The sequence below is a fragment of the Bufo bufo genome, chromosome 2, assembly GCF_905171765.1.
Source record: "Bufo bufo chromosome 2, aBufBuf1.1, whole genome shotgun sequence".
Taxonomy (NCBI): domain Eukaryota; kingdom Metazoa; phylum Chordata; class Amphibia; order Anura; family Bufonidae; genus Bufo; species Bufo bufo.
In genome coordinates this window covers 276,891,863-276,907,082 of record NC_053390.1, presented here as the reverse complement: position 1 = coordinate 276,907,082, position 15,220 = coordinate 276,891,863, and the positions used below count along the sequence as shown (strand labels likewise).

The window sequence follows — 15,220 nt, the reverse complement described above, 5'->3', positions numbered from 1 at the left end:
TCAGACAGTGTTCACACACTATAGGTAGGTTTAGCGGTAGGTCCCGCGCCAACTGAGATACCTTGACGGGGTGCGCAGGCTCCGATATGTTGTTAAACGGAATATATTGGCTAAAGTCTCATTTTAACATCTAGCGTGAGGGTTTAGGCTTGTATTTTAATTTGCATATATTGTAGTGCACCTTTGCAGTGATTTAAGTATGTACTATAGCAGAGACTTATGCTATGACAGTGTCCCAACTATAGCAGTCACCAATATGAACATACCGTGAATGTTGAGAATGAATAAATGACAGTCATGATCATGGTCATAGGAAGGGATGGAGGGAGGAGGAGTGTAGAGGGTTAAGTGAGTATGGATGAAAGGGTTCAGCGGGGGACTGAGTTCAGTAGGGTGACAGCTGTGGGGGAAGAAACTGTTCCTAAACCTGCTGGTTTTAGTCTAAAGGGTCCTGTAGCGGCTTCTTGAAGGAAGTAACTGGAAGAGTTTATTGGCAGGATGAGAGGAGTCCCTAAGAATGATGCGTGCCCGAGGTAGACATCTCTTCTTGTGAACATCCTCAATAGCATGAAGTGGAGTCCCTGTGATGCGTTGTGCAGTTTTCACCACCCGCTGCAGTGCCTTGCGGTCAGCAACAGAGCAATTCCCATACCAGACTGTAACACAGTTGGTCAGGATGCTCTCTATCGCACAGCGATAGAAGTTACCCAGTATGTCAGCAGACAGGTGGTTTTTCTTCAGTGTCCTCAAAAAAAAGGCGCTGATGTGCCTTCTTGACCAGGCTGGAGATGTTGGTTGACCAGGACAGATTCTCAAAGATGTAGGTCCCCAGGAACTTAAAGCTGGAAACCCGTTCAACAGTCGTGCCATTTATGTGGATGGTGTCATGGGTGTCTCTCTTCTCCTTCCTGAAGTCCACAATGAGCTCTTTTGTTTTGCTGGTATTCAGGAGCAGATTATTGTCAGCGTACCACACAGCTAGGTGCTTTACTTCTTCCCTATAGTCAGACTCATCGTTGTCAGTAATGAGACCAATCACCGTGGTGTCATCTGCAGACTTAATGATGGAATTGGATCCATACCTAGGCCTGCAGTCATAGGTGAAAAGGGAGTAGAGGAACGGGCTCCGCACAGAGCCCTGTGGAGTGCCAGTGTGGAGTGTGATGGTGGTGGAACAGTTATTTCCTGACCTAACATGCTGGGGTCTGTTGGTCAAAAAGTCCATGATCCAGTTACAGATAGGGTTGCTTATTCCAAGATACACAAGTTTAGTATTCAACTTCGAGGGAATGACTGTATTGAATGCTGAGCTGAAATCAACAAACAGCATTCTTGCATAAGTATTCTTATTATCCAGGTGTGAGAGTACACAGTGAAGCGCTGTAGATACAGCATTCTCTGTACTCCTATTACTTCGATAGGCAAATTGGTGAGGATCCAGTGTGGGGGGCAAGCATAACTTGAGGTGTGCCAGGACCAGTCGCTCAAAGCACTTTAACTATAGGCGTAAGTGCTACAGGGCGCATTGGTGATGAGTGTTTCGGCACTGGCACAATAGAGGTGGTCTTGAAGCACGCTGGTACTACTGCCTGGGCAAGCGACTGGTTAAAGATGTCATTGAAAAACCCCTGCAAGCTGCTCAGCACATGCTCGAAGCACACTTCTAGGAATGCATCAGGGCCAGCAGCCTTGTGAGCGTTGATACTGCTCAGTGTGGTATGGCAGTCACCAAAGGGTAGAGTTTTGGTAAACTTTTCCTTATTATCCTTATCAAAACGAGCGAAGTTATTTAGCTCATTGAGGGAGGACACAGTCATGGCTGTCTGTGTGGAATTGCTGAGCTTATAGTCAGTTATGGCCTGAATGCCCAGCCACATGCATCGCGGGTCAGAGTTGACAAAGTGTTCCTCACCTTCAGCTTGTAGCTGTGCTTGGCCTTCTTGATGCCCCTCTTCAGGTCTGCCCTGGACGTACTGTAGGCCTGAGCATCACCTGATCTGAAGGCAATGTTACGTGCCTTTAGTAGAAGCTGCACTTCCTTGTTCATCCATGGTTTCTGATTTGGGTACATTGTGATCTGCTTTTCTGTGGTAACATTAGCAATTGTGGTATTGATGTATTCCAGTAAGTGTAAGAATCGATGTTAGTGTGAGAACCACAGGTGGCCTGGGAGGCAAACATGCTCCAGTCCGTGTCTTTAACCTGTCCTGGAGTGCAGAATCTACCCCCGCTGGCTACACTTTGATTGTCTTCACTGATGGTTTATCACGGTTGATAAGCGGCAAGTACTTGGGGTTGAGAAACAAAGAAAGGTGATCAGACTGTCCCAAGTGGGGGAGGGGCGTTGTATTGTAGTCTCCAACGATGTTTGTATAGACGTGGTCCAAGTTCTTATCCCCTCTGGTATGGCAGGAGACATGTTGATGAAATTTAGGTAGCACTGACTTTAGGTTGGAGTGGTTAAAGTCTCCCGCTACAATAATTGCAGCCTCAGGGTGTGCAGATTGTTGTTTGCTAATGGCCGCATGAAGTTGGCTCATAGCAAGCTTGGCATTAGCATCCGGCGGGGTATATGCAGCTGTTATTATAGTGGAGGTGAACTCCCTCGGCAGATAGACGGTCTACACTTAACCATGAGATACTCTAGGTCAGCTGAGCAATTGTTTGTACACCAAGCCTTGTTAACCTAAATGCACAGTCCTCTGCCTCTTGTCTTACCGGAATCATCTGCTATTCTGTCCGCCCGGAGAGTATGGCGTCCGACCAGCTCAACAGCACTGTCAGATATTCTGCTGTGTAGCCATGTTTTTGTGGGTATCATTACATTACAATCTATAAGTGTCCCGTTGTCGGTGATCCATAGTCGTAACTCATCCATTTTGTTCACCAGGGACCGCACATTAGCAAGGAAAATGCTGGGTAAAGAAAGCCAATACGGTGTTAGCCTTAGCTTAGCTGTTAGCCCGCCACGCTTCCCCCGCCTTTGTTTGCGGTCCCTGCGCCGGTTTCGAGCACTTCCGGTCGGTTGAGTAGCCTGCAAAGCGTTGGGTGTTCTTCTTATTTCAGGGATGAGTCGAAGGTTGCTGATAAAACAGTCGGAGTTGTGTAATCCTATATCCAAAAGCTCTTGTCGGGTGTAAGATGTAAAAGCGAAGCTGCTCTGAACGGACAGACCCGAAATGAGCAGGAATAACACTGCTAACTTGCAAAATCTGAGGAGATGCTGGGCCCCGCGTGGTGCACGTGCCGCCATCTTATTACTTCATCTATTGCCTTTAGATATGGCTCTGAAAAAAGTAGAAAAAAAATCCATTTTTATCAAAGCCATTTTTTTTTATTATCCTGGTTATGCTTTGGCTAGAAGTGGTTTTCCAGTATTTAAAGGGGTTCTGCGATTGATGTAAAAAATAAAAGGCAGACATCATGTAACACAACTAGAACCAGTCCTCTATCACATGTGGATCCAGAGATCCTCTCATTCATTACTGCAAGTGTTCTGCTAGCAGCTCATGGGGCGTGTCCTTTCTTAGGGGGCGTGTCTTTTGTAGTACAGCTCTCTCCTTATCACAGCTCAGGATGTGTCCTTGCTGCAGCTCTCTCCCTATAACAGCTCAGTGGATGTGTCCTTTCTACAGTGGCTCTTTTCCCTGTAACTACCACAGCTTCTAACAGAAGCTATGGATGATGAAATGTAATGATTTAAACTGAGCATGTGGTATTTGACCAGTGTCAGTCCATCCCTAATAATTAGCACAGTAAAGGGACAGTGGTCACTGTTATACAGACGTGTGGGCTCATCCATACGGGCAGCTGTGCCTGATACTGCAGATCAGTCCCATTTGAGGCTTTTTTTACTGTGCTGATCCATTAGACCTTTACAAATTAAAGATTTCTGGGCCATCCTAGGATATCACATGCAAGTTTATGGATGAGACTCCTGTGGCTTCTAGGTGTCTCAAATCAGCAGAGCCTTACTAACTAATGATAGTCGAGACGTCTTTCAGTGAATAGCCAACCTTACCAAGAACAAGGCACATGTGCGGCATATACTCACCATTTATCACTATTGTTTTCTTTATAGATTGAAGTTCAGTAACCTGTTCCTTGTTATCTTGCACTGGCCCTGAATAGATGTAGTATCCAGCACCTACACCCAGATTTCACGTAAAATCTATACTGAGCTGCTATAATGCAAAGCTTAGTCATCTAGATCAGAGAAGGATCTTCAGTCTAGAACACTGGTTAATTGAAACTTAAAGTGCAGTTAACAAAATTGGCCACTAGATGGCTGCAGCTAAAAAGTCATTATTATACTTATAAGTTGTGTTATTATAAGTTCCGATTAAAATTTGAGTTTTCCATAGTCAGTATTCTTTAGTTTTGGTTTGTGAAATGTCTCCTAGACTGATGATAATGTGAGCGGTTCATGTAGAGTTCATTTTCTATCATGGGTTAGCCGGTTAACACAATCTTTAATGTTGTCTGTTACAGCCATACATAGAAGAGATATGTGACAGTCTTCGTGGAAAGATATTTCAGAAGTTTATAGAAAGGTAAGGACCTGCTATCATTCTGTTAGAGTTTATTTAATACTGCTATAATACTACTTAGATTATACAGGCCAAGGGTATGTTCACACGTGGTGTAAACACCACAGATTTGCATGCAACCTATTCACAGTATTTTACAATACAGAAAAGTGGATGGGGTTTTAAGAACAATTCATAGTGTGAATTGGCCAGATTTTATATTTGCCGCATGTCAGTTTATGCTGTAGATATCCCCTAGAGGTATCACCCTATGCAGTGCATAGAGTGAAATCTTCAGCAAGAACGGCAGCATATCTGCAGCGAAATTGTGGCAGAATCCGCGGAGGATATTCTGACCCATGTGGCTCTAAAGGTGCGTTAGATTTATTATCCTGCATCAGCCACCTTGATAAATCCTGGAGCATGTTCAGACTAGTCTGTTTACACGGTCTAAAAAGTGGTCAATAATACTAATAAATCTGCTCTCAAAGATAGATATCCGCACAGACTGATAAGAGGGATGCGGGCTGTTATGTTTGTGTGGACCATTGGACTGCCAATCAATGTGGTTGATATTTCTACAGGTTCACAACCTGCTGTATTTAGCAGATATGATGGCACATTTCCATTGATTCCATAGCTAATGATATACTACATTTGCACTCAGCCATATATTCATTTAATCTTTCTTTGAGATATGTATCAGCACTTGCTACACCATCTGTTCCACCTCAGCTACTGCTCCTGAAAGATGCGTTACCAGGACAGATCCCTTCAAAGGGGTTTTCTTCTATCCTAAGAATAGGTCATCGGTATCTGATCGGTGGGGGCTTTGACAACTGGGACCCCCGCCTATTAGCTGTTTGAGAAGGCAGCGACACAGCCTTCTCTCAGCTTTTCCTAGGCCATTGACACGTTCATTGATCATGTGGCCTAGGCGCAGCTCAGCCCCGTAGAAGTGAACCAAGTACAAGTACAGCTACTATACAATGTACGGCGCTGTGCTTGGTAAACTGCGAGAAGGCCACAGTGCTCACTGGAGCGCCAGTGCCTTTTCAAACAGCTGACCGGAGGGGGTCCCAGTTGTAGGACCCCCACCAATCAGGTACTGATGACTTATCCATCATAAGAAGGACAAGCTGGCTTGTAATCCTATCTGGTAAGAAAGTGGAAAGTGTGTACAGCGATCCAGCTCAATGGTAAACGTCTATTCTACTGGGTCACCACATCAGTGTTGGGATGGGATCCATACACAGGGAGCATCACGCTTAGCATATAGCTGGTTGGCCAAGGAACACCATCTGACCGTGTCCATGGCACTTCTACATCAGCAGACAAAATGAAAACCTAATTTTCCATGCAGCATGAGTAGAGAAAACCCAGTGATTTATTGTCCTGAAATAGATCAAATGTGAAAAATAAGGATGTTTTCTAAAAATCCATTGTTCTCTTTTAACAGTGATAGGTTTACTAGATTTTGCCAATGGAAAAATGTGGAGTTAAATATCCATGTAAGTATAAAAATATATCTGCTGTGTAGAATTTTTTTTTTTTTTTTACAGATTTATTTACACCCTCTCATTAACAACCTTTATGTCCTGTGTACAATCTCTGGGACTGCCATTGATCACTAGAACAGGGGTCCTTGAGTCTTGTCTATGAATGGAGCAGTGGTGTTCATGTATGGCCATAGCTCAATTCACTTCTATGGGACAGATGGAGAGGGCAGTGTACTGGGCAGTCCCATGGAAGAGAATGGAGGGGTGGTCATGCATGCACACTAATGCAGCATTTACCCAGGGGACCCCAGTTCTCATGATCAGTGGGTGTCACGTATGTAACCACCCTGTCACATGAACCAGATGTGACTGCCAGGATGCTTACTTAGTCTGCAAATTCAGCATAAATCACACCCCAACACAGTCCAACAACGCCTTAGTTACAAGCAGGCACACATTAACACAATCCTTACTTAAACCTAAGCTCCGTCTTAGAATATATTTTGAGCAAGAAGGCAAATCATGAAAGTTTTAGGCTTTATTGTTTACAGTACTTAGTTACAAAAAAGAAACAGACATAAACAGACGTAATAAAGGTGGAGCGGACGGCAGGCATTGTGGCACGAGCTATTGATATGGTGTGTGTGTGTGTGTATATGTGTGTGTGTGTGTGTATGTGTATATATATATATATATATATATATATATATATATATATATATATATATATATTTATTTGCACACAGTGGATATAAAAAGTCTACACACCCCTGTAAAAATGTCAGGTGTCTGTGATGTAAAAAAAGAAAATGTAACCCGGTTTTATGCCTGGGAAATCGACGGCTATTAATCTCCATAGGCTATATGCTAGTTTAAATATTCCGGCGGATAATCGTGGAGACAGGGCCTTGCTTGCTCTCGACGCCGCCAAGGCGTTTGATAGTGTGGAGTGGAGCTACTTGTGGGGGGTCTTGAGAATCATGGGCTTTGGAGCGCGGTTCATTCAGTGGGTAAAGGTCCTGTATTCTAGTCCTAAGGCGAGAATTAGAGCTAATGGAGGGTTGTCAGATTGTTTCGCCCTTGCCAGGGGCACCAGACAGGGATGCCCATTGTCGCCCTTATTGTTTGCTCTTGCAATAGAGCCGCTTGCGGCGTATATCCGCTTATCAACAAATATAGAGGGGTTTAGATACGGTGGGCTGCACAACAAAGTGGCTATGTACGCTGATGACACTCTGCTTTTTATGGGCGATACTGGTGCGTCCCTGGATGCGGCCATGGCATTGATTGACAGATTTGGTGGCTTCTCTGGGCTTCAGATAAATTGGCAAAAATCCTCTTTGATGCCAATTGATGGGCAGGCCCTGTCAGGCAGACAAGTAGATAGTCGCGTTCCTTGGGTGGATAAATTTAAATACTTGGGACTGTATATAACACCTAGATTGTTGGAATTTGAGGACCTTAATTTGTTTCCGTTGCTGGCTACTTTCAGGCTAAAGGTGAGGTCATGGTGTAGGCTCTTTCTTTCAGTGGTAGGTAGAGTGAACCTCTTAAAAATGGTTATGATGCCCCAGTTGCTCTATGTATTGAACAATGCTCCCGTATGGATCCCCCTGGATAGATTTAAGAAGATTCACTCTATATTTAGGGATCTTATTTGGAAATATGGTCAGGCTGGGATTAAACTGGAGACATTGCAGTACCCAAAGTCGGAAGGGGGCTTGGCTGTTCCTAATGCATGGATTTATTTTTTGGCTTCCCAATGTCAGCATTTCAAGGGGTGGATTGGTTTCCAAGTGCCGGATATGACTGGACAGATATTGCAGCATTGGCTGGGCAGTCGTGATCTCATGGGAATTCTGGAAGGGTCAGGTATGCATGCTGGGAGGGAAAAACTCCCTCTTATTGAACTTATGAAAAAAGTTTGGGCAAAGGTGAAGCAGCTAAGAGGTGTAGGTGGAATCGGTGAACTTTACCCTATTAGAGATAATCACCTGTTGCCTGAATTTTTTGCCATGTCAGGACTTCGGAACTGGGAAACTTATGGAGTGACGAGAATTGGCCAATTAATTGAGGATAAGATATGTAAGTCATTTGAGAACCTGCAGCAGGAATTCAATATCCCTAGGGGATGGTTCTATAAATATCTTCAAATAAGGCATGCCCTTGAGGTCACGCTGCGGAAAGGATGTGTGATAGCCCAAATGGAAGTGGTTCATAAGCTTGTTCTCCCGACAGGGGGGGGGGGGGGGGGAGAGGGCTGATATCACAGGTGTACGCTCTTCTACTTGATAAATTCTTAGAGGGGTTTCCGCTCTCAAGAATGAAGAAATGGGAGGCTGACTTGGGGGAAATGTCTAAGGATAAGTGGGATGATATATTGGAAGGAGTCCCCAAGGTGTCCTTGAGTGAACAGGGCAAACTGTCCCAACTATTTATCATACATAGAGTGTACAAAACACTGGTGTTCCTAAAAAAGGTTGGAGTAAGAATTGATGACAAGTGTCCAAAGTGTATGGAAGATGGTGCGGATTTGTTACATATGCTTTGGTCTTGTCCAGTAATTGGTAATTATTGGGAGGATGTAAGGAATATGATTAATAGTAAAATGACGTTGAAAACTCAAAAAGATCCCAAGGTGTGTGTATTGGGGTATGTGTCTGAGATTGGAGGGACTGAATCGGTCAAGGTTGCTGTGGGGAGGTTGTTGTATGTGGCCAGGAAGCTGGTGGCTATGAGGTGGATCCAGGGAAGTCCGCCTACATTGGGTGAGTTTGAACGGAAGGTGCATGACATGCTGATATTGGAAAAAGGGGTGTATGTGAAGAGAGGGTGTCCTCAGAAGTTTGATAAAATGTGGAGTGATTGGTTATCTCATACTCATGTGGTTATATAGGCTCGGGTAGGTTCAAGACTAGTTTACAGGGTGGGGAGGTGGTAGGGAAGGGTGGGGGGGGGGAGGGGATTTGAGATTGTTAGGTCATATGCAATTCCTAGAAACAAATATTTGTTTCTACAAGTGTACTTGTTATGTTTGGATACATGATATAACTGTATGTTGATATTTCTACGGATATTGCTGTACACTGATTCCACAAGGTGGATAAAGTAAGAAAAGACAATGTATTGTTTTTGTAATATCCTGCATTTATTGATTTAATAAAAACGATTTGATTTAAAAAAAAAAAAAGAAAATGTAAGAATTTTTTCCACCTTTTAATGTGACCTATAAACTGCACCACTCAATTGCAAAACAAACTGGAATCTTTTAGGTGGAGGGAAGAAAACAAAAAAACTAACTTATAACTGGGGATGTAACTGTGTTCAGAATTAAGCAATCACATTCAAAATCATGGTAAATAGGAGTCAGCATACACCTGCCATCATTTAAAGTGCCTCTGATTAACCCCAAATAAAGTTCAGCTGCTCTAGTTGGTCTTTCCTGAATTTGTTTTAGTCACATCCCACAGCAAAAGCCATGGTCCACAGAGAGCTTCCAAAGCATCAGAGGGATCTCATTGTTAAAAGATATCAGTCAGGAGAAGGGTACAAAAGAATTTCCAAGGCATTAGATATACCATTGAACACAGTGAAGACAGTCATCATCAAGTGGAGAAAATATGGCACAACAGTGACATTACCAAGAACTGGACGTCCCTCCAAAATTGATGAAAAGACGAGAAGAAAACTGGTCTGGGAGGCTACCAAGAGGCCTACAGCAACATTAAAGGAGCTGTAGGAATATCTGACAAGTACTGGCTGTGTGGTACATGTGACAACAATCTCCCGTATTCTTCATATGTCTGGGCTATGGGGAGAGTGGGAAGACGAAAGCCTCTTCTTACGAAGAAAAACATTCAAGCCAGGCTACATTTCGCAAAAACACATCTGAAGTCTCCCAAAAGCATGTGGGAAAGGGTGTTATGGTCTGATGAAACCAAGGTTGAACTTTTTGGCCATAATTGCAAAAGAGATGTTTGGCGCAAAAACAACACTGCTCATCAACCAAAAGAACACCATGAAGCATGGTGGTGGCAGCATCATGCCTTGGGGCTGTTTTTCTTCAGCTGGAACTGGGGCCTTAGTTAGGCTAGATGGAATTATGAACAGTTCCACATACCAGTCAATATTGGCACAAAACCTTCAGGCTTCTTCTAGAAAGCTGAACATGAAGAGGAACTTCATCTTTCAGCATGACAACAACCCAAAGCATACATCCAAATCAACAAAGGAATGGCTTCACCAGAAGAAGATTAGAGTTTTGGAACGGCCCAGCCAGAGCCCAGACCTGAATCCGATTGAAAATCTGTGGGGTTTCCTGAAGAGGGCTGTTATGTTTGGCGCAAAAACAGCACTGCACATCACCAAAAGAACACCATACCCACAGTGAAGCATGGTGGTGGCAGCATCATACTTTGGGGCTGGTTTTCTTCAGCTGGAACTGAGGCCTTAGTTAAGCTAGAGGGAATTATGAACAGTTCCAAATACCAGTCAATATTGGCACAAAACCTTCAGGCTTCTGCTAGAAAGCTGAACATGAAGAGGAACTTCATGTTTCAGCATGACAACGACCCAAAGCATACATCCAAATCAAAGGAATGGCTTCACCAGAAGAAGATTAAAGTTTTGGAATGGCCCAGCCAGAGCCTGAATCCGATTGAAAATTTGTGGGGTGATCTGAAGAGGGCTGTGTACAGGAGATGCCCTCGCACAATCTGACAGATTTGGAGTGTTTTTGCAAAGAAGAGTGGGCAAATCTTGCCAAGTCAAAATGTGCCATGCTCATAGACTCATACCCAAAAAGACTGAGTGCTGTAATAAAATCAAAAGGTGCTTCAACAAAGTATTAGTTTAAGGGTGTGCACACTTATGCAACCATATTATTTTATTTTTATATTTTTTCTTCCCTCTACCTAAAAGATTTCAGTTTGTTTTTCAATTGAGTTGTACAGTTTATAGGTCACATTAAAGGTGGAAAAAGTTCTGAAATGATTTATCTTTGTCAGATTTTTTTGCATCACAGAAACCTGACATTTTAGTCAGCCGGGCATAATTTTGTAACTGCGCATGCGCCAGCCAGCTTGCACGGTTCAGCTTGCACGATCTTTGCCGGCGTGTGCACGCTGAACCGAGCCAGCCGGCGCATGCGCAGTTAAAAATTTATGCCCGGTTGACTGCTTGAGCCCAAGACTGGATCGTGCAGTCACAAGCGGCGCAGGCGCCAGACTGGCACGATCCTAAGGAATGGTAAATATGTAAATCATAGTCAGGAGGGGATGGGTAAGAAGCTGGCATTGCTTGACTTGAAGCAAGGAGGCTACTGCCCCCTTGACTTCAAGCTCACTGCAAACAGATCGTTCAGGGAGATTAGACTGGGGGCTGCTATAAGGTAATGCTGGCAGTTTTATATCACTTTTGGAGGTGACAGGTTCCCTTTAAGAAAGGCATTGCATCTGTAAATGAACAAGTCACTTGCTTCACATCTATCTACTGAGTGCTGCCCCCATTTTTTATTTTGGACATGTTTTGGACATGTTTTGGACATGTATAGGTACAAACAGTTATGAAAGTAAAAGGAGAAACACAGAAAGGGTCCAATACTTTAGAGGGTTGCTTGGTAAGGTCTTCTGCCATTCCTGGGAACTGGGAGAGAACGATCGGATCCCCAACTTGTGTCTGCTAGAGTGTCCACAGTCACATATTTTTATTCCCCCCTCCCCTCAGCAAAGGTCTTGACTGAGTGGGCGACCCCCTCCATTCTGTGGCCCAGCCCTCGGGGTAGGGGCTTTATTATGCATGCTCACCGTTCAGCTGGCAGATATGAATATGAACAAACTATGTCTTCCCATTTGCCCTGATGGAGATAAAGGTGCCAACATGCTTCCATAATTCAGGTCTCATAATGCCAACCGTTTAGACACCAAATACTAAATATATATGTATGTGTCCCAGAATGCGAGATTCTCAATATGTGGGAACGCATGATGTCAGGTATAGGGTGTTTGGTTCTCCTGCGATGACCACATTGTACCAAATGCAATTATGAGAATTATTAACATGTAGGTCTGAAGAGGGATGATTTACAGCTTATGATATATTTTGTCATATTCCTAGTAGAGCCAGGCAGCCTCCGGACCACAGGCTGTTCCTGGGGATAAGATTTCTGGGGCCTCATGAATTGCTATGGGCTTGAGTGTAACGGACAGGACACCTCTCATTAACGGTTCCAAAGCCCAAATTAATTCATCACCAGATGCTAATTTATAACAGGCAGGTGCCAATTGGATTACAACCTAGGATGTGTATCCCACTAAAGACGTCTTGGCACCTTAAGGTCTCCATTCTCAGAGGCCTAATACTGTTAAGGAGAATATTATACAATAAGGTATATGACACAAAGTCACACGACATATTCATAAAATCACCTAACAGATAATATACGCTACACGATAGACCGTCTACTTATCATAGGGGCACATGACATACAACAGATAATAGATGCTACAAGGTAGGCCATCTGTTTATCGCAGTGGGGTTCTCAGAGATTGTATTCCCAGCCGCCATCATACATGTATCTTTTTTAAATTTTTATTAGAAATTGGATGCTGAGGTAGGTTTATGTTGTTAAAAGTTGTCACATTTAACCAAATGCCACAAATAAAGCAGAATCCCCCCTTAAAGAGGTTGTCAGTGTGTTTAATAGTAATGACCTATCCTCACGATCTGATTGAAGCGCTCCGTGAGTGAGTCCTAGTCCAGTGATGTCATGTTCACCGGTCACATGGCCTAAGCGCAACTCAGCCTCATTCAAGTGAAATGAGGCCGAGCTACAGTACAGTGGTATCGAATAGACGGCACCGTGCTTGGTATACAGTGAGGAGGCCACAGCGCTCACCAGAGTGCCACATTCTCTTCAAACAGCGGTTTGGCAGTGGGTGCCACGTGTCAGACTCCCACCCCTCACATATTGGTCACCTATCCTGATGAAGGTCATCAGTATTAAACACCCGGACAATACTTTTAATATAATACAGGCTACCACATTATTTTTTGTATATGGTTTTACACTGATTAAAGATGGCCGTCAGAACAAATTAGTCTAATGCTAATGTATTTCACTGTTTTCCAGCTTACAATGAATGACTTTAGTGTCCATCGAATCATTGGACGAGGAGGATTCGGTGAAGTATATGGATGTCGAAAAGCAGACACTGGTAAAATGTAAGTGTTGACAGCACCAAACCTCCCAGATCAGACCGCACTTTAAGGCCAGTCATGCACATTTACTTGAAACAGCTTAACTTCCATGTCACCTACTCCCTCATGTAATGGGCTTGGTAACTTTGGTTTAAGGTGTTATGTCAAGAAATGGCTAGCACAACTCTGAGGCCCACTTGCATGCCTTTTCTCAACATGGTTCCGTCTTGTTTTAGGTACGCAATGAAATGTCTCGATAAGAAAAGGATTAAGATGAAGCAAGGAGAGACCCTAGCCTTAAATGAAAGGATCATGCTGTCCCTGGTCAGCACAGGGGTGAGTGCCTAGCATTACCAACTTATGCAAGCGTGCCAACGTCTTCACCTCTGACTCTGTAGAGTTAATGCTGACACCGAATAATTGAAGAAAATGTCTTTGAAGAGCTCTTAGTGAGTCATTGAACTCCGTAGTAACTGCATTAGACAAAGCTTCAAATTGTCTCTGCTCACTATGGTTACCAAGGATGTTGGCAGAACGCTTAGCGCTGTTCTACATGTATGGATGCCAAGTTCGTTGTTCGCAAACACTCTGCCTTTAATGGAGTAACGTAGGAAGCGCACTCCATTTACGACAGTCACACTTTTCACAGTGTTGTAATCCAATATCTAGATCCCGGTGCACGGAGATGCTTTGTACTCTGCCAGTGTTTTATGCACCGAGTAGATGGTATCTGTGCCATTAGGATTGTATTTGTTACTTAGCGGATCATGAACACTACAGAAAAACGAATTGCCATTGAATCTGGAATGGTTTTAACTGTTTCAGTAGCCACTATGAGCCACTGGCCCAACTGATCTCTGGCCATACAAGTTGCGCACAGGTTTATACTGTGCTTTCAAAGTGTCCATACACATTAGATGAATGTCAGTGAATTCACCAGCCATCTAATTTGTATAGTGGTGTCATGTCTCAGGGTAATGGAGTGTCAGACGTGATGGATATCAGCATGCCCGATCCTTTTCTTCTCAGGGAAGATAGGCTGCCCACCAGAGGCAACAACTTAGGGCTGTATCACACTTCCATTGGTGCTTGTTTGCACCGGCCTAGTTGTATGCCGATGCAAACTGAATGTCTGAGGAACAACTGCTACCACCAGTCCTTCCTCCTTCATTCAATTCTGTTGATTATCTGCAGCACATTCCTGATCCCACAGGGAGATATGTTGCCGATAATCAGGCATCCTTAATCAGCGGCTCGATTATTCGGACCAATGATCGGCCCAAAAATATTTGGGGCTAATAGGGACATTACTCCCCTCTCCCTATTGGCCAATCCCAACATTCTAATGTGTGTGGATGCTTTAGTTGGTTTTCTGTATCTTTTTATCATGGACAGTTTAAGCTTAAGCACATTTCATATAGGCACGTATTCCATCAGATTGAAATAAATACGTAAGGAAAAAAACATACAACAAAGTGACATACTGGTCATACAGGAACAGAACGTATGAAGTGTCAACAGCTGAACACCGAGAAAGATGTTTGCCCGTTTCCGCTTTTTCGCCTTGATATCCAGTATTGTTAACATACATGTGACAGATCACTGTAGTAAAGGGTAAAGAAGGCGGCACTCACCCATGCAGTTTGGTAAAAGTAATCCTTTATTTCATTCAGGGTGCACTCAAAATATTAGCAGAGGTAACGGGGGCGGATGGCATAAAGTCCACACATCGCGGCGACTGCCGTTTCGCGCAGGATCGCGCTTGCTCAGGCCACTGACGTCAGCGCTTAACAAAGCGCTTTAAAACATCCAGAGCGAGGTTGTCATGACAATATACAACTGACAAGCTCCATATGACATACATACAAAAAAGTGGTAAGACATACCATAAGTATAAATATAAAAACAAGCGTAGCACCCTAATAGCCATTACAGAAAAACACTTAAATCGTTGCGGTCATTAAGTCCTAATTTACCCAAAGCTCCTGTGCGCAT

At 43.6% G+C, this 15,220-nt stretch overlaps 1 protein-coding gene across 2 annotated transcripts in view; it reads left to right on the top strand.

The window, feature by feature from the left end:
- Positions 1-15,220, top strand: part of GRK3 (G protein-coupled receptor kinase 3) — a 323,566-nt gene that overhangs the window by 228,356 nt on the left and 79,990 nt on the right. For both annotated transcript variants that reach the window (XM_040416568.1, XM_040416567.1), the window contains exons 6-9: positions 4,492-4,553; positions 5,989-6,040; positions 13,158-13,249; positions 13,462-13,561. In XM_040416568.1, coding sequence (XP_040272502.1) covers positions 4,492-4,553; positions 5,989-6,040; positions 13,158-13,249; positions 13,462-13,561 — 306 coding nt within the window. The remainder of the gene's footprint in view (positions 1-4,491; positions 4,554-5,988; positions 6,041-13,157; positions 13,250-13,461; positions 13,562-15,220) is intronic.